The following is a 20,599-nucleotide window of genomic DNA, read 5'->3' on the forward strand; positions in this document are numbered from 1 at the left end:
TTTTTTTTTTTTTTTTTTTTTTTTACTTTCATTAATAATTTTTTTGGTATTATTTTTTTAAAAAAAATTAAATTAACTAATTATTTAGTTTATATAAAAATTTAATTCTTATTATATAAAATCTGGTTAATATATATATATATATATATATATATATATATTTATTTATTTATTTTAATTTGAAAAAAAATTATGATAAATACTAAACGAACGGATCCAATTGTTCCGATTATAAATTTTTTCAATTTAAAAATAATGGATCCAATTCAACTCAATTATAAATTTTTTAAATTGAGTTGGTTCGAGTTGTTCGGGTCATTTATTTAAATACTTACTTTATAAAAATAAAACGTTAATTTTTTAACATTTATTTATTTATTTTCAACGTTTAATTATCTATCTTCATCTCAATTTTAAAATATATTTTGAAAAATTATATTTTAAGCCGTTAAAAATTATTTTTAAAAGTTGGAAAGTAAAAATTAAAAAAATAATTGTGAAATTAAATAAAAAATATGTATAAATAATTATATTGGTAAAAAAAAGTTTATACTTCAAATTTAATAATAGTTTAGTTATAAGAAAATCTATAAAACCAATGCATAAAATATTTATTTATTTGAATTTAATTTTTTTTTGTTGGGTTTTTAAAAAAAATTAAATTTTGTTGATTCAAAATATTTTGAATAGATTCTATGTATAATAAATACAGAGAATTTCAATGAAAATAATTACATTAACTATTTTTTTTTTACTATATTAAATTTATGAAAGAGAAAATTTAATAATTTAATAAATTCATTCAAAAATTTTATTTTTGAAGTTGATATTTATTCCCATTAAAAATATATGAAAAAAAAAAACAAATTTATTTATTTCAGATTTAGGTTTAATTTTAATTCAACGTGACATAACTTTATAAAATTAAAAGTTTAGGTTAAAATTTAATATTGACCAATTATATATATATATATAGTTTTAAATTTAAAAATAAAATAAAATTAGGCTAAAAATGCACTAATATGAAGAGATTGATTTTGGAGTTTGGAGACAAGGGGAAGGAAGAGGAATTTGGGCCATGGAAACAGGCCTTATTGTTAGGCCAATGGGCTTGGGCCTTGACCAAAAAAGCCCAATTTAATTAGCGGGCTATTTTAGTAATTTAATGAACTGCTGATTTATTTCTATATAAGTGGATTATAAAAGGTAATAAAGATTTTGAAAATATGAAATATTATCTTTTTTAAAATATGATAATTAAGATTTTTGTTATTCCCATTTTACCCTTGAACTTGGAAAAAGTAATTACATTACAATATTGAAATATATATTTCATTTACATATGATTCATTTATTAGCTTTGAAATAAAAATAATAATATGATTAAAAACTATATTCCAAAATTTAATATATAGTTTTGCAATATTTAGCAAATATTTGGGCCAAATCCAACAAACCCATTAGCCCCATCAAATGAAATTTGAATCCCTCCCTGCTGGATGTTTCCGATTATGGAAAGTCCCGACGGCGACGGAGCAAAAGCGAAGCAGAAAGTTCCGGCGCTGTCGACCGGAATCAGGAAGTTATTCGCCGGAAGTGTCAGCACCGGGCCGTCGGAGAAGTAAAACGACACCGTTGGCACTCGTACGGACTCGAAGCCGTTGAGATTGTAACACGTGTCGAAAATCGAAACTCCGGGTGCTCGTGGTAGGTTGCTGGTTAGGGCTGTGAACGAATCACGGAATGCCACGTAGGCTGCTGTTGGTAGCCGTGTTACGGCGGTGCCCGTGTCCATTACGACGCCGTTGGTTCCGTACTCCGTGAGCTGGAAAGTTTCTTCTGGTATTGGAACTTTGATGCCTCCGACACCGACGCCGGCTAGTCCGATATAGTAGAAGCTTGGGGCATTTGGGTTTCGAACCAAGGAGATCCACGTGGCACCAACCGGCATTGCTCCACGGCCGAAGTCTAATGTCCCGGTCGAGCCGATACCTCGGCTCACCAAACAGTAGCTAAATGCGCCACCGGTCTGACCGCCAAGTTGGCCAACAAATGACATTGAACCACCACCGAGACCGAGTAGCCCGGCTGCGCCAATGAACATCCCTTGGTTGGTATGGCCGCATCCAATTGCCATATCACGGACGGTAACCTAATTAAAAAATATGGCGTTTAATAATCATTTGATTTTTAAAATTAAGCTTATAAACATTATTTACATTTATTTATTTTAATCATCAAAATTATTGTTTTTAAATTCAATGGGATATAAAACCAACTTTTAAATATATCATAATCTATGATACATACTAACCTCGCCGATAGTAAGAGTTTCGAGAGCAAGAGTGCCTTTAGTGTAAGACCCATCACCATACGATACCTCATACCGACACCGTCCAGAATGGCAGCCAGCGTTCTCGAGGCGGTCGCAAATAGCGGAGCCACATGAGACACCAGTATACGAAGTGGACTCGGCCGGGTTGAAAACGGGATCAGACTGTTGATAGCATTGCCTACAAGGTTGACATTGAACCCACACAATGTCACTGCCAGAATCAATCACCATGTATTGACTCCTCGGCGGGCTCCCAACTCCTATCCGAACAAAATACTCTCCACTCCCCTCTTCCATCCCTAATTCCAAATCATTCGAAAAAAAAAAAAAATCACAAATATAAATATTGGATTTTAATGGGTATTATTTAAAAAAGAAAAAAAAAATTCTCTCACCTGAAATGACACCCGTCCCAAAATTCGCCACCTTGTAGCTATTATCTTCTACAACAGAGGTGGTAGTGTCATCACGAGATAGACGACGAACGAGGGTGGCAACTCGTTTGACGTCTCTTTTGATACGCTCATCGAAGCCTTGATGTTGACCATGAATGTGAGGGAGCTTGTCTCGATGGACAAGTTTGAGCTTAAATTTAGTATGGTTAGACTTTCGACCCGTCACCAACCGGTGACCATTAGAGAAATTAAGGGTATGAAGAAGTTGACTATCATTGACATCGAACTTGTTCGATTTGACATTTAGATATTGAAACTCGACCGAAGAAGATCGGCTACCAAGGACGACGGAGACCGAGAAGAAGAGAAGAAGAGAAAAGTGAAGTTTTAGGAGCATAATTAGCTTATTGGAAGGGAGAATATGGAACGACAAGGCATTTATTTAGGTTGGGTTAAATATGCAATATTTCAAAAAATTAGAGAGGAAAATGAAAAAGAAAGAAAAATGTGGGCCCTCATTAATTTAATTCTGAAAAGTTTTGGACTGATTGAGAAATTTAGGTCAAATTGTCTTGTGGGAGTGGTTGTATTGCATTCCATTTCAAACGTGATTTGTGACGTAATCACTGATTGTAATATTTTTCGTTTTTTTTTAAAAAAATTTAAAGAAATAAATTTACTTTAATTAATTATTTGTTGTTTTTTTTTATAAAGAAAATGCATTACATATTAAAATTTATTTATTTATTGGTAGGATTATAATTATGAGATTCAAAAGAAAAAAATAATTATTTATTCCAGATTTTAGTTGATCGTTGGAAAAATATAAAAAAAAAAAAAAATTATAAAAATGATTTAAACTAATAAATAAATTAGTAACTTTAAATTTTTAATTAAAAATATTATGTCTACATTAATATATATTATTTTTAATAAAATTAATACCTAATTTCACCCCTACAAATATTAACCATCTTCGTTAATTAATAATTTATTTTTCAAAAAATAAATTTATTTTATTAAATAATCCCACATTTTTTTTGTGATTTTTTTATCGACAAAGAGTTTTAAAATATTTCGTAAATGTTAAGGGTATTACTGTAATTTTTAAAAAATTAAGGGTTATATTTGAAACGTGGTAAGTATATTTTTTAAAAAAATTTTCAACTTCAAGGGTATCAACGAAATTTTTAAAAGTTTAAAAATACGAAATTTAGTGATATTTTAATTTGACTTAAAAGTCTGAGATCTATATATATATAATATATATATTCACGCTTAATAATAAATAAATAAAAGCTAAAAAATGAAATGAAATAATTAATCATTATTTAATATTTTCTTAATCTAAAGGTAACTATTTTTACACTTAAATTATAAATACTTTTAAATTTTTAAAAAAATTTAAAAAATGCCTTTAGTATCACAATTAAAATTACTAATAAACTTTCAAAATAATCTATTTAAGTGTATTTTATAATTTTATTAAGGATAATTTTAGATTATTATTATTAATATAGGAGTATTTTTATTAACAAGATAACTATATAAATATTAAAATAAAAAGCATTATTTTTAACTAATACCGCCATTTACATGAAATTCAGTGCATGCATATTTTTTAATATTTATAATGCAAAAGGAATAATTACTTTTTAACCAACTAAAAGCAATATATATTAAATAAATATAAAATTATTTGTGTTAAGCCCACTAATGTAATTAGCCATGAGGGCATTTTAATAAATTAACTAAATACGACAAGACCAAACAATTTTGGTCGTATTATAATTATTTTATTTAAATAATAATCCACAAACACATGCATATTAATAAATTAATATTAATAATTGGACGATAATTGCCATTTAAAAGTTTTAATTTTATTAAAAATATATTATTGAGGTGTGACTCAATTATTTTTTGAAATATATATTATGGCCTTAATTAAAGTTGCAAGTGCTAATAATTTAAATTATTTAAAAATTAAAAAATATTTTATTCCTATATCTAACCAAATAACAAAAAGGAAGCCTAAGATTTTTTAGAAAGACTAGAATTATTAAATTATTACAATAAATACGAAAAAAAAAGACTGAAATGACTCATCGATGATAGGTTTAAATAATGATGTCCACAAGGTTTAAATGGACGATTTGGAAGATAAAGTTGGAGGACATGTATGGTTAGGTTCCTAGGTTGCGTAGGAAAGGCCCAAAGTCGATTCGAGGGAACAGTGAAGCTTTAGTCATGTTTATTTCCTGAGCCTTTCTACGAGATAGTGCCTAGATTCTTCATTTGTTTTCCATTTCCATCTAAGCTAAGTTATCTTACGTTGGTTGGAGGGTGAATTGTGTGATCCCACATTGGTTGTAGAGTTGCTAGCGGTGGACTTGAGCTACTATAAATGATATTAGAATCAGACACCGAGCGGTGTGCTAGCGAGGATGCTAGACCTCAAGGAGGGTGGACTGTGAGATCCCACATCGGTTGGAGAAGGGAATGAAACACTATTTATGAGGATGTGGAAACCTTTCTATAGCGGACATGTTTTAATACTTTGAAAAAAAAGGTCGAAAGGAAAAGTCAAAAAGCTTTTTCTTTGTAATGGGCTTCATGCTATTGAAGAGGGAGCTAGAAAGAAGGGAGACAATCATGGGCTTGAGTTTAGCTCACTATTCTGGTTTAGAACATCATATTCTTATAATACACTATTTGTTACCAAACTTTGTGGTTTAAGAACACCCACTCGAGTGGCAAGTCACGCACAAAAGTACTTCATTTGCTTGAACTCAACATGATTTTTGCTTTTTGAAATATACCGACAATCAGATTTCCGACGTTCGCCCATCAATAATATAGGGTATACCTTTTTCAGGAGGCGACGGTCAACCATCTACATGCATTAAACTATGCATCTCACTTAGACTTTTTGATTCGACTATCTCGTACTCAAGAGGGAGAAACTTTTGAAAAAGGTGGTTTCCGTTTTCTCGTCTCGAAGACGATGGTTTCTTTCATCTCTTGAGGTATATTTTGGAAGTCTACTACGTTTCCAACTAAAGATGTTTAAAGGACCGGACAAGGACGGGGAAGCTTTCCCCATGTCCATCCCTACCACCTATTTCAATCCTCATTCATGTAAAAGTCTCCATTTACTTTTGTGGAGAATCCGGTGGGAATTCCCGTCAGAGAATTTTTCCCAATTTTTTAAATATATATATATATATATTAAAAGTACCTTTAAAAACAATTTTCATTTATCAATATAATTTCTATACAAATTTAAAATATCTTAACGAGATTTAAAAAATATTCATTTATTTATTAAATAAATAAATAATATATAGGTCTGAGTGGAGTTGGGGAGAGGACGGGAAATATAATCTCCGTCCTCGGTCCCATTTAGCTAATGAAGAGAGATCTCTCTTCGCTCCCTTTTCCATTTCCCGTTCAACCAAAAAATTTATATCTCACGAGTTAAATGAGTGCGTCTATTTCTAAGTCACGTCACATAGCACACGAATATCGAGAAAAAAGTTAAAAGAAAGCATGTGATTGGTGGTTTGTTTGACCCTCTCAATTGACTTTTTTTCTCTCCTCTCTTTCTAATAAAATATTTTGGGTGACATCACAAAGCTACAAACACGACCAAACTTTCCTTATGATGAAGGAAAAGGGAAAGGAATCCATGATAAGAGCTTAACATTTTATGGCCAATTTGGATAGGCTTTTGATAAGGAAGTTCCACTCCTTGGTTCATAGTAGTTTGAGATGAGAACGAAACGTTTCTTAAAAGGGTATGGAAAACTCTTCCTCGTAGATGCATTTTAGAATCGTGAGACTGACAGTGATACGTAACAGGAAAAAGTGGACAATATCTGCTAGCGGTGAGGTTGGGCTGTTACAAATGGTATCAAAGTCAGACACTGAGCGATGTGCTAGCAAGGACGCTGGGCCCCCAATGGGAGTGGATTGTGAGATCTCACATCAGTTGGAGAGCGGAACGAAGCATTCCTCTAAAAGTATAGAAACTTCTCCCTAGTAGACATGTTTGAAAATTGTGAGGCTGACAACGATATGTAATAGGCCAAAGCGGTCAATATCTGCTAACGGTGGGTTTGAGCTGTTATTATTGGTATCAGAGCCAGACACTGAGCGATATGTCATCAAGGACGTTGAGCCTCAAAAGGGGGAGGATTGTAAGATCCCACATCAGTTGGAGATAAGAACAAAGCATTCCTCATAAGGGTGTGAAAACCTCTCCCTAGTAGACGTGTTTTAAAACTGTGAGACTGATAACGATATGTAACGAGCCAAATCAGACAATATCTACTAGCGATGGGCTTGAGCTGTTACAAATGGCATTAGAGCCCGACATTAGACATTGTGTCAGTGAGGACGTTAGACCCCTAAGGGGGCTGGATTGTAAGATCCCACATCAGTTTGAGAGGAGAACGAAGCATTCCTCATATGAGTATGAAAACGTTCTAAAACTATGAGGTTGACAACGATACGTAACAGGCCAAAACAGACGATATCTGCTAGTGATGGCTGGCTACAACAACCGAGAAGGGTTGCCATGATGGATGCTTTTAAGTTTTCTTTAAAAAGTGGAACATAGCTTTGTGAAATAGCCATAGAAAGTTGATGTTTAGTTGGTTTTGTAATCTTTTTCTTGAAAGGTTCCCTTATCTTGAATAGTTGTCGATGAGCAAGAGATGAGTCAGCTTCATCCACCCCCTCCTCCAAACATCCCTTTAAATTCATGATCAACTCAATTCATTCATTCATTCCACCAACTTCATATTCTCTCTCTAAATCTCTATTTCTCTCTCTATCTTATCCAAAATGAAAACGACAGTTCAAGAACAGCTGGTCGGAATTCAGGTGAAATCATTGGCTGTCCCACGAGCTAGATTCTTGCCTGATCCTTCAAAGCATCTCCACATATCTTCTTCGTCAGACGATGGATATCAAACAATAAAGAAATGTAAGAAGAACAAAGAAGAAGGATTGTGTCATGAGCTAGCTGTTTGTTCTTCATCAAATTTGCTAATTTGGTTGCTTAAATTGGTGCAGATAATTGGAAGGATTGGATGTTGAATAGAGCCAACAAAAATGGACGAAAGCCGGATAATATCATTCTTGCGCTTCGAGCACATGGTAAGAATTTGAATCAGGGTTTAGAATTACGATCAAAACCCGACACTTGTTAATTGATTTGAGGTACTTCTATGATGATCTTACGAATCTAAAGATCTCAAAATCGAAAAACAAGATCTTTTGCTTGTTTGCTACCCTTTAGTAGCACAATAGTCTCGATAGCAATACCGCTTTCGATCTTTCACTTAGTAAGCTCATCTTCGAGCCTCTACAGAATTCCACTCGTCCCGGTTCTTAGTAGCATTAACAAAGGAGAACAAACCTTAATTTTGATAGATAGAGAGCTTCCCGCTCCACCTTTTATAGTCGTGACTATTGTCATGGAAAAAAGAGTTTGTTTTCATGTCTAACAAAGGCTATAGTATAAAGACATTTGATCTGCATCTAAACTAAAATAAGGGTAACGACCTGTAATCTCTCATCTTCTGTAGATACGATATTTGATGGGTTTTCATTATTAAAAAAGCTCAATTTTTGGGTCGTTTTTAAATCTAAATTCAAATCTTAGACATGAATCATTAAACAATATCTGGGTTTGGTTCAATTTTTCGATTTCTGATCGTTTGACCTAACTTTGCAGTGAAATTAGGAGCGAAAATCTCAGAAACTTTAAAGGGAAAGTTGAGTCTAGGAGCTCGAATTTTGAGAGTTGGTGGACTCATAAAAATTTACAAGAAGCTATTTTCAGTGATGGAAGGAGAGAAGCTTTTGAAGGCTTCACAATGCTATTTGTCAACAACAGCTGGGCCTTTGGCTGGCCTTCTCTTCATCTCCACTCATAAGATTGCTTTTTGTAGTGACAAACCCCTCAAAGCTCCTTCTTCAAATGGAGATCATCTCAGAATTCACTATAAAGTAAGTTTCTTCCTTATTTCTCGACTCTCGATCGGTGAGAATCCCACATTGGTTGGGGAGGATAATGAAATACTTAAGATATGAAAACCTTTCTCGAACAGACGCATTTTAAAAACCTTGAAGGAAAGCTCGAAGAAGACAATATCTACTAACGGTGGGCTTGAGCCGTTACAAATGGTATCAGAGCCAGACACCGGACTATGAGCCAACGAGGAGGCTGCTCCCCGAAGAAGTAGACACGAGGCGGTGTGCCAGTAAAGACACTAGGCCCCGAAGGGGGTGGATTGTGAGAATCCCACCTTGGTTGGGGACACAATCCCACATTGATTAGGGGGAGAATGAAACACTTTTTATAAAGGTGTAGAAACCTTTCACGAGCAGACGCGTTTTAAAACCTTGAGGGGAAGCCCAAAGAGGACAATATCTGGTAAGCTTGAGCTGTTACACATGGAATTAGAGCCAAACACTAGACTATGTGCTAGCGAGGAGGTTGTTTCCTAAAGGGGGTAAACATGAGACGGTGTGCTAGTAAGGACGTTGGGCCCGAAGGGGGGTGGATTGTGAGAATCTCACGTTGGTTGGGGAGGAGAACGGGAGGAGAACGAAACACCCTTTTATAAGGGTGTGAAAACTTATGGGAAACCTAAAGAGGATAATATTGGCTAACGGTGGGCTTGGGTTGTTACACGATCAAAGCACACCGAAATGAATAACTGAACCAGAATGAAACACTACACTTTCTACTAAAATACTTTAATCACACTACATTTTCTACACTAATCGAACTGTTTCTAGAAATGCTCAACGATTAATAACTTCTCAATGCATGACTGCCAAATCCTGTGATTACAACCTGATGCTTAATGTTCGAGTTTGAACAAATCGAGCTGATTAACTCACATTCTCGTGCTTCGGTCTCTTCCTTAGCTAACGATTCCAAAACCCATGTATTTTGCAGGTTACCATTCCACTAGGGCAAATAACAAGACATTTTGAGAGTAAAAATGTGAAGAATCCATCAGAAAAGTACATAGTGATAGTGACAATGGATGATTTTGAGTTTTGGTTCATGGGGTTCTTCAATTATCACAAGACTTTCAATTGTCTTGAAGAAGCACTTTCTCAAGCTTACAAACATTGAATTACAAGAGATATCAACAAAAGTTGAAATTTTTGTACAAATTCAAAGTTCAATGAGAAAAATTTTATTTTGTTCTTCTTTTTTTCATTCTTAATATCATAGTTTCTTGTGAATGAATGGAAATTAAAGTAAATCGTTGTATTATGATTGAACCAAGTTCGATGATGACAAGAACGATGAGATGCTCGTTATCGAATCTTTTAAACCAAATAAATTGAAAATCTGTGAGATCCCACATCGATTAGAGAGGGAACGAAGTATTTTTTATAAGGGTATGGAAACCTTTCCCTAACATATGTGTTTTAAAAAACCGTGAGGTTGATGACGATATGTAACGAGTCAAAGTGGACAATATCTACTAGTGGTGGACTTGAATTGTTATAAATGATATAGGAGCCAACCACTGAACGGTGCAAGTCACTGGTCTAAGTAGGGCTAGACCCTCTCCCGATACATTATGTGTTAAACACAACTCTATGTGGGAAACACTAACACACTTTATTAAGAGCAATCGAGAAGAGATTTACAAGACACTCCATAGAAACTATTACTTTGTATTGCTTGAATTAGAATTTCTTGGGATGATAAACTAAGTAAGGTGGAGGGGTATTTATACTCGATGATAGGTAATCAATTCCTAAAATTTGTTTTTCATACCGTATCTAAATCATTTTCTTAACATAAATATAGTCACTCGTAGTTGAGCTTAACCCTATTGGGCTAGTGATGATATTTTAACATAATAGGTTCAAGCAGACAATATCTATTAGTGGTGGGTTTAAGCTATTACAAAAACTCTTGATTTTGAAGCTAACACTACCTAAACTAAATGAATCCATCAACTCAATTCCATCGATGTCGTTAGTTTTTTGTTTTTCATTTACACCCCTCGTATTTCGCATGTATCTTACTAATGGGTTTAAAAACCCTCGTGAATTGACTAGGGTTACAGGAGCGGTTCTGGTTGTATTGACCTCGTGAATTGATTATTGGACAATCAAAATTGTAATAGGTGTACCAAAAGCTTTTCATGTACTCGAGTTGTCTTTTCTTACATCGAACGACCTACTCGTCGATCATATCTCAAACGTCACTTTTACGTCCAATATAAGTATATAAGGTTTGAAGTAATGGGAGCTGACGTGGGTTCGACGTGGAAATCCAATAAGCATAAAAGTGTTTGGATGAAAATTTGAGCTTAAACTTCATCCAAATAAGCCTTCTGATTTGAGTTTCTTTGCTTATGCCTTAAGTAAGCTTTAATTTAGGATAAGTATGAGACTTTAGTTTAAAAAATTATATTTACGTATTAATGCGTGACTATCATATTATATAGCGATCTCGTAGTCTTTAATCTAAAGGGTATATTATCTTAAACAGTATATGGTTGAATTACGAGAAGATGATGATTAAAAATAACTTAAGAGTCGGTAGTATATAGATATTTTATAATGACTATTAATATGGTTCACAGTATAACTGTAATCAATTAGGTCAGAGAAGCTGGAAGCGTTTTTCTACCATGTTGCTAACTAAGCACCACATCGGTGTACAAGATTTTAGCATGCTACGTATCGTTGTCAATCTCACTGTTGCATTTACTAAGGAGAAGTTTCCGCACCCTTATAGAAAATGTTTCGTTCCTCTCTCTCCAACCGATATGAGATGCCTCCTGAACATATCCCATGGGAGGGCTCATCATCGTGCTCTCCTCTAGCTCATTTGGTTCAACATAAGTTACTCTACATATATTTGTCTAAAGGTCTTGATATTTGTCTCCTCTAGCTCTAAGATTTGCTTACACAATTTACTCTCCTTATGGGACCCAACGTCCTCACTGACACACCGCCTAGTGTCTGGCTCTAATACCATTTGTAATAACTCGAAGTCATTGCTAGTAGATATTGTTTGTTTTAGCTTGTTACGTATCGTCGTCAGCCTCACGGTTTTAATACGCGTCTGCTAGAAATAGGTTTCCACACCCTTGTAAGAAATAGGTTTTAATACGTTCTATCTAGAATTGTGTGCTCTCTTATCCAAAATAGCAATGACCAAGAACACGGTAAACTAATGATTAACTTATACGTTTTGTCCCTAAACTTTCATGTTTTTGTCTAAAACGCCCTTTGACTTGAAACAATAAATTTAGTTAAATATTTGTCTTGTTTGCAATTCTAGTCACTAACACCTCATTAAATGAAATGTCTGAATGTTCCAAAGTAGACAGAGAATGGCAACATCTTCATGACTGTAATCCACGTAATGAAACCAAACAAAAACATGTTTGGTCTCAATCTAATTACATGTCTGTCATTGTCTACGTGATTGCATGAATGAGACCCAAATTGTTCAATCTCTCTCTCTCTCTAAGTAGAAAGAAGCTTGGTGTCTGTAGCTGAAGTTCAATGATCAGAAATATTGGAAGCAAAGCTGCAAGATTTGTAAACGGAGTCTTTCAACATGGTAAACTTTATTTCTTACCTGATCTCTTTGTTTGTCTACAAACTTCCATTTTTCGATTCGGGTTCCGTAAATACAATGCTTACGAACGACAAAATTCCTACCCATAAAGTTATATGCTACTTAAGACGTTGTGTCGCTTTTTGCTTGTCCTACCCATAAAGTTATATACTATTTAAGCCGTTGTGTCGCTTTTTGTTTCCCGCCTTTGAGGATTCTGCTTATTCTCTCTTTTCCTGAGTCATTACATTCAAATCGTTATTTTCAATCAAGTTGGTCATCGCCTTTTTCGTCTCGTCGCGATCCGACGTGGATTTCTGATTGAAATGTTAGCTTTAGGTTTTGGGCCCTACTAAGCTAGCACACAGGATCTTAGACGGGTTTCGTCCTGTTTCAGGGGGTTTTTCTCCCACACGGTCGACCTCTTTGCTTCCTTCAAATATGAGGTTCTCAATGTCTCCATAAACCTGCTTACAAGTCTAATTAGGATATGTAATACGTCCAATTTTCACTTCCGATTTGATACTTAGTTAGCTCTCTCATGTTGATGTTCCCATTGATACCTTTGATAAGGAACCGGAATGACTCTTTTAGGTCCAATTCCATCAATTTTTTTTTAGGCAATTCTAACTTAACATTGCTCTCAATATCTCTCAAAATCTGTAACGAGCCAGATCCACTGCAAGCAGATATTGTCCTCTTTGAGCTTTCCCTCAAGGCTTTAAAACACGTCTGCTAGGTGAATGTTTCCACTCCTTTATAAAGGGTGTTTCGTTCTCTTCCCCAACCAATCTGGGACATCACAAAATCTTTCTGTCTCCATTTTCAAAAACCTTGTTCTCAAAACGGGTCCAAATACTTGAGCATACATTACCCAGTCGTAGGCAACACAGATACAAATCGACTTAACTCACTTAGTATTAGGAAGTGAGTACCGCACAAACACAAAATCCGCTACCAAAAAAAGTGCAATTGTGACAAGAGTTAAAAACTACGACAACTTTTGTAGATCAACCCAAACATAACTCAACTAGTTAAACTTTTTGTAATCATACAAACAAACATATTCCCCTAGAACAAATTGCTTGACAGTTCCATTGGAACGACGCCGTGCAGTTAAACTATCACCGAGCGTCACCAAAACGGTGAAACGGAAGCTATGGTTGGGAGCAAAACTAGTTCAAATTGGTAGAAGTGAGAAGATCTTTAAGAAGATGTTCAAACTTAGACAAGATGACAAGTTGCTGAGCTCTTCACACTGTTATTTGTCAACAACAGCAGGCCCCATTGCAGGGCTCCTCTTTGTGTCCACCCATGTGGTTGCCTTCTGCAGTGACAGACCAATCATATTCTCTTCTCCACATGAAGAACAGAGCAGAATGAATTACAAAGTATGTAGCCTTTCTGTCACCCTCTCTGTCTGTTTCTTTGTGTGGGTTCTAACATGTTTCCTGCAATGTTTATAGGTTATGATCCCAATGAAGAAGATGAAGAGAGTTAACGAAAGTGAAAATGTAAACAATCCATCAAAAAAGTACATTCAAGTGGTGACTGTTGATGGGTTTGAGTTCTGGTTTATGGGGTTTTTGAATTATAAGATAGCTTTTAAGTTCCTCCCGAAGGGGCTTTCTAAGGATTGAAATAAAGGTCTCGAATGTCTTTAATGTAAGAACTCGACCCCACCGCTAATAGATATTGTTCTCTTTGAGCTTTCCCTTTCGGGTTTCCCCTCAAAGTTTTAAAACGCGATTGCCAAGGAGAGGTTTCCACACCCTTAGAAAGAATGTTTCGTTCTCCTCCCTGACGGATGTGGGATCTCAGAATCCACCCTGTTTCATGGTACAGAGTTCTCGTTGGCACTTGTTCCCCTCTCTAATCGATGTGGGATCTCACAATTCACCCCCTTCGGGGCCCAGCGTCCTTGTTGACACTTATTCCTCTCTCCAATAGATGTGGAATCTCACAATTTACCCTCATTCAGGGCCCAGCGTCCTCGCTCGCACACTGCCTAATGTTTGACTTTGATACCATTTGTAACAAAGCAAGTCCACCGCTAGGAGATTTTGTCCTCTTTGGGCTTTCTTTTATGGGAATCCCTTAAAGGTTTTAAAACGCGACTCCTAGGGAGAGGTTTCCACACCCTTATAAAGAATGTTTTGTTCTCTTCCCCAATGGATGTGGGATCTCATAATTCATCCCCCTTCAGAGCTCAGCATCCTCACTGACACCGTTTCCCTCCCAAATCGATGTGGGATCTCATAATCCACCCCTGTTCGGGACCCCTGGTGTCACAATCGCCTTTCAAGCATGACCGTGTCACCTAGCATTCTTGCTGGCACACCGAATGGGGTGAATGCCGGGTGGAGTGCCAGCGAGAATGTTAAGCCACAAAGGAGAGTGAATTGTGAGATCCCACATCGATTGGAGAGAGGAATGAGTGTCAGTGACGACGCTGGGCCTCAAAGGGGGGGGTGGATTGTGAAATCTCATATCGATTGAAGAGAGTAACAAAACATTTTTTTATAAGAGTGTGAAAATCTCTCCCTAGCAAACACGTTTTAAAATCCTTAAGGGAAAACCGAATGGGAAATCCCAAAAAGGACAATATCTACTGACGGTCTCAGAGTTACTTAGAACATAATTTGCTAGAACACCCTGAAATTGAATCACCTCTCTTGGAAAAACAAAGATGGATCTCACCGATGTACGTATAGGAACATGTAAGCGGAGGTGAATCGAACATAATCATACTCCTTCATTGTCAAACTCAACACTTATGTAGTCATCGGTTCCTACAGGACGACACGTAGCTAACTCATCTAACTCGATATGAACATGACTCGAGTCAATAACGACCCGACATGGAATCAAGTTCTGATCAAACGAACAGAAAAGCACTTATCATATAAACCTTCTTTTGGTGCTAAGTTTAATGAACATGATCTTGGAACTGACACTCTACTATTGCTATAACTTAATCCCTCTACGTCTTTCGCCATCAAAACTAGACGATGTCTATGGCCTAAAAGCTCGGAGACGTATTTCACATCACCTGTCGAAAGGGTGTAGCGAACCCGAGTAGACGACACTTGTCCTCGCTCTTTTGAATTGGTTGAATTCGTAGGTTCTTGGTTCTTATCCATCACGGATTTTATGATATAAGTGCCTACCCCGTACTCGTTGCACAGTTTCACTAACTCGGCTGCGTAGCTTGCCGCTTTATATCCAAACCTATAACTTTCACCTGCCACCAAAGGCTACATTTTACACCAAGTTCAAGAGAGGATATTTTACCAATATGTCGAATCATTTACCTGCCACAACTCCATGAACACCGAGCTCGTTCGAGAGTTTCATGACAAATTCTCGTGGAGTTAGATGACGAATGCTTGAAAATTGAATCTGATATTCTGATGGAGCCATGTTTCTGCAGAATGGTGCCTAAGAGGAAAGAACTCGAGTCCTGTCGCATTGAGCGACTATGGGAGCCCTGTTCGAGTTAACTAACAGAGCATACAATTCTTGGTGATTGTTAAGAATAGATGCATCAGATAGAGAAACAGAACGAGACTTGGACGTTTAGCAAGAAGGAATAAGAGGTATGGCATACGGAAATGGTATATGAAATGAAAGGCTGGAAACAGAGCTAGAGATGAGCGCTAGCCAATGGTTGATTATGTTTTGCCTCTTCAATGGAGAAAGACGGTCAAACAATTCCCAGTCAACTACACTTTTTACAAGACTTAGGAAACTCATTGTAAAAAGCTAATGGAGGCCAAGAAGTTTGCACAAATTTTCTAGGTAACAAAAACAATTAAAATATAATAGCTCGAGTCCACCGCTAGTAAATATTGTCCGTTTTAACCCATTATACATCGCCATCAGCCTCATGGTTTTAAAACATGTTTAGTAATGAGAGGTTTCCACGCCCTTATAAGGAATGCTCCGTTCCCCTCTCCAACCGATGTAGGATCTCACAATCCACCCCCCTTGGGGGCCCAGCCCTTGCTAGCACATCGCCCGATGTCTAACTCTGATACCATTTGTAATAGCCCAAGTCCACCACTAGCAAATATTGTTCGCTTTGGCCCATTACGTATGACCGTCAACCTCACTGTTTTTAAACGCGTCTACTAGGAAGAAGTTTCCACACCCTTATAAAAAATGCTTTGTTCCCCTCTCCAACCGATGTGGGATCTCACAATCCACCCCCCTTGAGAACCCAGTGTCCTCACTAGCACACCACCTGGTGTCTAGTTCTAATACCATTTGCAATAGCCCAAGCCCACCGCTAATAAATATTGTTCGCTTTGGCCCGTTATGTATCTCCGCCCGCCTCACGGATTTAAAACGCGTCTACTAGGGAGAGATTTTCACACCTTTATAAGGAATGCTTTGTTGCTCTCTCCAACCGATGTGGGACCTCACAATCCACCCCCTTGGGAGCCCGTTATGTATCGCCGCCAGCCTCACAGTTTTAAAACGCGTCTACTAGGGAGAGATTTTCACACCCTTATAAGGAATGCTTTGTTCCCCTCTCCAACCGATGTGGGACCTCACAATCCACCCCCTTGGGAGCCCAGCGTCCTCGCTAACACACCGTCCGATGTCTAGCTCTGATACCATTTGTAACGGTCCAAGCCCACCGTTAGTAGATATTGTCTGCTTTGCCACGTTACATATCGTCATCAGTCTCACAGTTTTAAAACGTGTCTACTAGGGAGAGATTTCCACACCCTTATAAGGAATGCTTTGTTCCCTTCTCCAACCAACGTGGGAATCCACTCTCATGGGGGCCCACCATCCTCGCTAACACACCGTCGATGTCTAGTTCTAATACCATTTGTAACAGCCCAAGCCCACCACTAGCATATTGTCTGCTTTGACCCATTACGTATCACCGTAAGTCTCACGATTTTAAAACGCGTCTACTACGGAGACGTTTCCACACCCTTATAAGGAATGTTTTGTTCCTCTCTCCAACCGATGTGGGATCTCACACAAATGAGCAAACCTTCCACGGGGAAAATGTGGGGTAGTTTCATGATGTCGACCCACGAACCATGTCGGAAACTTATAACACAACGAAAACGGCATAAAATTCATGGTCGGACGTAATTGTCCAACAAACAATAAGTTACATAATGAAAAGGCATTGTGCGTACCTAGGTTCCCAGCCAAGTACTTCAGCTATTCCAACAAATGACAATAAAAATGGAGATCCAAGCTTTGATGCTTGAATTGCAAGCTCTCAATGACCAACATGGAGAGCATCAAATTTTCCTAATGCTACCATTCCCCCTATGAATGATAACAAATCATTACAAAAATGATCAAATACTAACAAAACTATAAAATAATTGGATAAAATGATGTTTTTCTTTCGTTTGTTTCGAGAAAATAGCATTTCTCGGACATGAGATCTTATCTATGTATTTTTTTAGTGGATTTTGATCTGTCGGGACTGACGAGCTCCCCTATGAATCCGTAAATCTCAAGAGCATGCTGCAACAAAAGGATGGTCCCCTGTGCCCGAAGAGAAGGAAGTGATCTTCGTAAAGTGGGTTTTTATGATCTATTTGAGTCGATCATTTTCAAGATCTAATTCGAGTTGGAGAATGTCCACGTCTTGTCGAAGACTCATTTTGAGTGGGGAATGGGCATTTTTTTCTATCAGTATTGGCGGTTGGATTTCTTATCACAAGACTTGTGATGTATATTGTTCAGTCGAGGAGATCGAAGTGAAGTCATTAATTCAACGATGCTTTCTTTCGTCACGTTGGAAAAAGAAAAAGGGGTATGATTTCCATTTAAGTAATACTTTTGAGTCAGTTGTTTTGTTTGTATGACTATTCGGCAAATCACGTTTACGCTTACTAGACCTGAATCGTCCCAAAATGTACTAAAGGGGGGTGCGATCAGTCGTCAACTCCTTCCACTTAGATTTTGTATAGCCGTTTGGCGAAATCATATCTAGGTCTACCAGACCTGATTCGTCTCAAAATGTACTATAGGGGGGTGCGACTAGTTGTCAATTTTTCGTACCCAAGTTATATGATATTTAAGCTGGGGTGTTTCTTCCTTTGCTTATAGCCATATAACGACTTCCAAACTTTCTTTCAACCTTCCTTTCAAACTCTCTTTCAAAAATCTCCCTGCCCCCGTTTTCTAAAACCTTCCTCTCAAAACGAGGCTAGAGACTTGAACATACTTAGCCCGTAAATCAAGTCTAGGTCTGTCAGACCTAAATCGTCTCAAAATGTACTATAGGGGTGTGATTAGTTGTCAATTTTTCCTACCCAAGTTATATGATATTTAAGTTGTGATATTTCTTTCTTTGCTTATAGCCATATAACGACTTCCAAACTTTCTTTCGACCTTCCTTTCAAACTCTTTTTCAAAAATCTCTCTACCCAGTTTTTCTAAAACCTTCTTCTCAAAACGAGGTCAGAGGCTTGAGCATACGTTGCCTGTTCGACGAAATCATGTCTAGGCCTGCCAGACCTGAATCGTCTCAAAATGTACTATAAGGGATGCAACTAGTTGTCAATTATTCCTACACGAGTTATATGATATTTAGCTATGGCGTTTCTTTCTTTGCTTATAGCCATATAACGACTTCCAAACTTTCTTTCAACCTTACTTTCAAACCCTCCTCTCAAAACAGGGACAGAGTCTTGAGCAAACATTGCCCATTTAACAAAATCATGTCTAAGTCTGCCTGAATCGCCTCAAAATGTAAGGAGATGCAACTAATTGTCAATTCTTCCTACACGAGTGATATGATATTTAAGCTATAGTGTTTCTTTCTTTTCTTATAGCCATATAACGACTCTCAAACTTTCTTTCAAACTCTCTTCCAAACATCTCTCTACCCTCGTTTTCTAAAACCTTCCTCTTAAAACAGGGCCAAAGGCTTGAGCATACGTTGCCCGACCGTAGGCAACACAAATCCAAATTGGATTGACTCAACTCAATGTTGGGAGTGAGTACAACACAATCGCAAAAGTCCGCTACCAAGAATAGTGCTATTGTGACACTTGGCTCGCAAAATAAAACCCAAATTCATGTATTTTATATAGATTAAGACAATTTTGAACCAGCATTACAAGAACACAACCATATATAGACAACCCAAAAGGACTAAAAAACTTCCCTCACATAAAACACGTAGAAAAAACTCAGACAAAGATACGAATTAACATTCTTCCTTAAAATTAACGAGGAGCAAACAAACCTGTCACAGAGACTTCCCAACCACCTCCTCGATAACTGGGAAACAAAAAAACAACAGGTAATTTTAGAAAGCAACACAGACAACAATCAAAGAAGAACAAAATTGAAACTTACCCAAAACAATCGGAAAGAATGGGGGGGGGGGTTCGCCGGCGGCGGTGGAGGGGACAATGGAGCAAAAGAAAGAGCACCCACGTCTTTGGGAGCGGTGAGAAATTGAAGGGGAAGAGGTGGGCTTGCGAGGCCATATCGGAGGAAAGAGGACGACGGCGGAGGAGGAGGAGGTAAGGCCTGAGTTTAACCGGAAGCCGAAGTGGCAGTCGCACTCCCGGAGGTGGTGGGAAACGCGAGCGCCGGCGGCCAACATTGTCGGCGGGTTTGTACGGAATGGGAGCGGCAACCGGAAAGTAGGGGAGGAATTAGAGGCACAGAGTTTGTCTGTTGCCTTCTCAACGTTGTAATTATAACGCATTTATCTCTTTTTTTATACGGTTTTTCATTTTTTTCCCTTTTTTTTCTTTTTTTTTTCAACGAAATTAGAGAAGTTATTTAGAGAAAAAAAAATTAACATTCTTAATAAATTTTTATTTATTTATTATTATTTTTTTTTTGTAATTTAGAGAAATTATTCCTGAAAATTGTAATTTGTTTAAAAAATTCGTTAATTTTTTAACTTTTCAAAAGAAATTCGAAAATATTATTTATCGAAATTTTTATTGATAAAGTAAATAATAGAGTGATATTATAATTTTCATAATTATATAATAAAAACTTCATTAGGGTTTGAATGAATGAACAAAAATAAATAAATTTTGAGTGAATGGTCTAACTTCATTAGAAAGAAATTTTCTTTTTAGCTCATACAATAATTTTGATCCTGGTCATGTCATACGTCACGATTAAATAAAGCTGATATAACTGACAATAAATGAGAGTGGTATATGGTGCGAAAATTTAATCTCCAGACCTGTAATAACATGACCAGGATACATGTCACGATTAAGTAGAGCT

The 20,599-nt window shown here is 36.8% G+C and overlaps 3 protein-coding genes and 1 pseudogene across 3 annotated transcripts; 2 read left to right on the forward strand and 2 right to left on the reverse strand.

Annotated features, from left to right (window-relative positions):
• Positions 1-1,399: 1,399 nt before the first annotated feature.
• Positions 1,400-3,152, reverse strand: LOC111466434 (protein ASPARTIC PROTEASE IN GUARD CELL 2-like). Its single transcript, XM_023111083.1, has 3 exons — positions 2,731-3,152; positions 2,315-2,634; positions 1,400-2,152 (listed from the first exon to the last, which is right to left on the reverse strand). Exons 1-3 carry the CDS (start codon positions 3,125-3,127, stop codon positions 1,427-1,429), a joined length of 1,443 nt encoding a protein of 480 aa, XP_022966851.1. The 5' UTR covers positions 3,128-3,152; the 3' UTR covers positions 1,400-1,426.
• Positions 3,153-7,522: 4,370 nt separating this feature from the next.
• On the forward strand, positions 7,523-9,970 carry LOC111466636 (putative GEM-like protein 8). The gene is made up of 4 exons (XM_023111360.1): positions 7,523-7,723; positions 7,813-7,896; positions 8,477-8,751; positions 9,710-9,970. Exons 1-4 carry the CDS (start codon positions 7,582-7,584, stop codon positions 9,890-9,892), a joined length of 684 nt encoding a protein of 227 aa, XP_022967128.1. The 5' UTR covers positions 7,523-7,581; the 3' UTR covers positions 9,893-9,970.
• Positions 9,971-12,282: 2,312 nt separating this feature from the next.
• Positions 12,283-14,063, forward strand: LOC111466633 (putative GEM-like protein 8). The gene is made up of 3 exons (XM_023111356.1): positions 12,283-12,355; positions 13,469-13,743; positions 13,819-14,063. Exons 1-3 carry the CDS (start codon positions 12,298-12,300, stop codon positions 13,990-13,992), a joined length of 507 nt encoding a protein of 168 aa, XP_022967124.1. The 5' UTR covers positions 12,283-12,297; the 3' UTR covers positions 13,993-14,063.
• A 1,021-nt stretch (positions 14,064-15,084) lies between these two features.
• LOC111466632 lies at positions 15,085-19,856 on the reverse strand (annotated as a pseudogene).
• Between the last annotated feature and the right edge of the window lie 743 nt (positions 19,857-20,599).

Source organism: Cucurbita maxima, unplaced genomic scaffold (genome assembly GCF_002738345.1).
Source record: "Cucurbita maxima cultivar Rimu unplaced genomic scaffold, Cmax_1.0 Cma_Scf00031, whole genome shotgun sequence".
In the NCBI taxonomy this organism is placed as follows: Eukaryota; Viridiplantae; Streptophyta; class Magnoliopsida; order Cucurbitales; family Cucurbitaceae; genus Cucurbita; species Cucurbita maxima.

Bases quoted from the DNA above. Each gene is read 5' to 3' on its own strand.
- LOC111466636 (XM_023111360.1), top strand. From the start codon at position 7,582: ATGAAAACGACAGTTCAAGAACAGCTGGTCGGAATTCAGGTGAAATCA. The intron at 7,724-7,812 runs GTAAGAAGAACA...AAATTGGTGCAG, and splicing joins ATATCAAACAATAAAGAAAT to ATAATTGGAAGGATTGGATG. The intron at 7,897-8,476 runs GTAAGAATTTGA...CTAACTTTGCAG, and splicing joins TCTTGCGCTTCGAGCACATG to TGAAATTAGGAGCGAAAATC.
- LOC111466434 (XM_023111083.1), bottom strand. From the start codon at position 3,127: ATGCTCCTAAAACTTCACTTTTCTCTTCTTCTCTTCTTCTCGGTCTCC. The intron at 2,635-2,730 runs GTGAGAGAATTT...ATTTGGAATTAG, and splicing joins TGGGACGGGTGTCATTTCAG to GGATGGAAGAGGGGAGTGGA. The intron at 2,153-2,314 runs GTTAGTATGTAT...TTTTTTAATTAG, and splicing joins AAACTCTTACTATCGGCGAG to GTTACCGTCCGTGATATGGC.
- LOC111466633 (XM_023111356.1), top strand. From the start codon at position 12,298: ATGATCAGAAATATTGGAAGCAAAGCTGCAAGATTTGTAAACGGAGTC. The intron at 12,356-13,468 runs GTAAACTTTATT...GACGCCGTGCAG, and splicing joins AAACGGAGTCTTTCAACATG to TTAAACTATCACCGAGCGTC. The intron at 13,744-13,818 runs GTATGTAGCCTT...CAATGTTTATAG, and splicing joins AGAGCAGAATGAATTACAAA to GTTATGATCCCAATGAAGAA.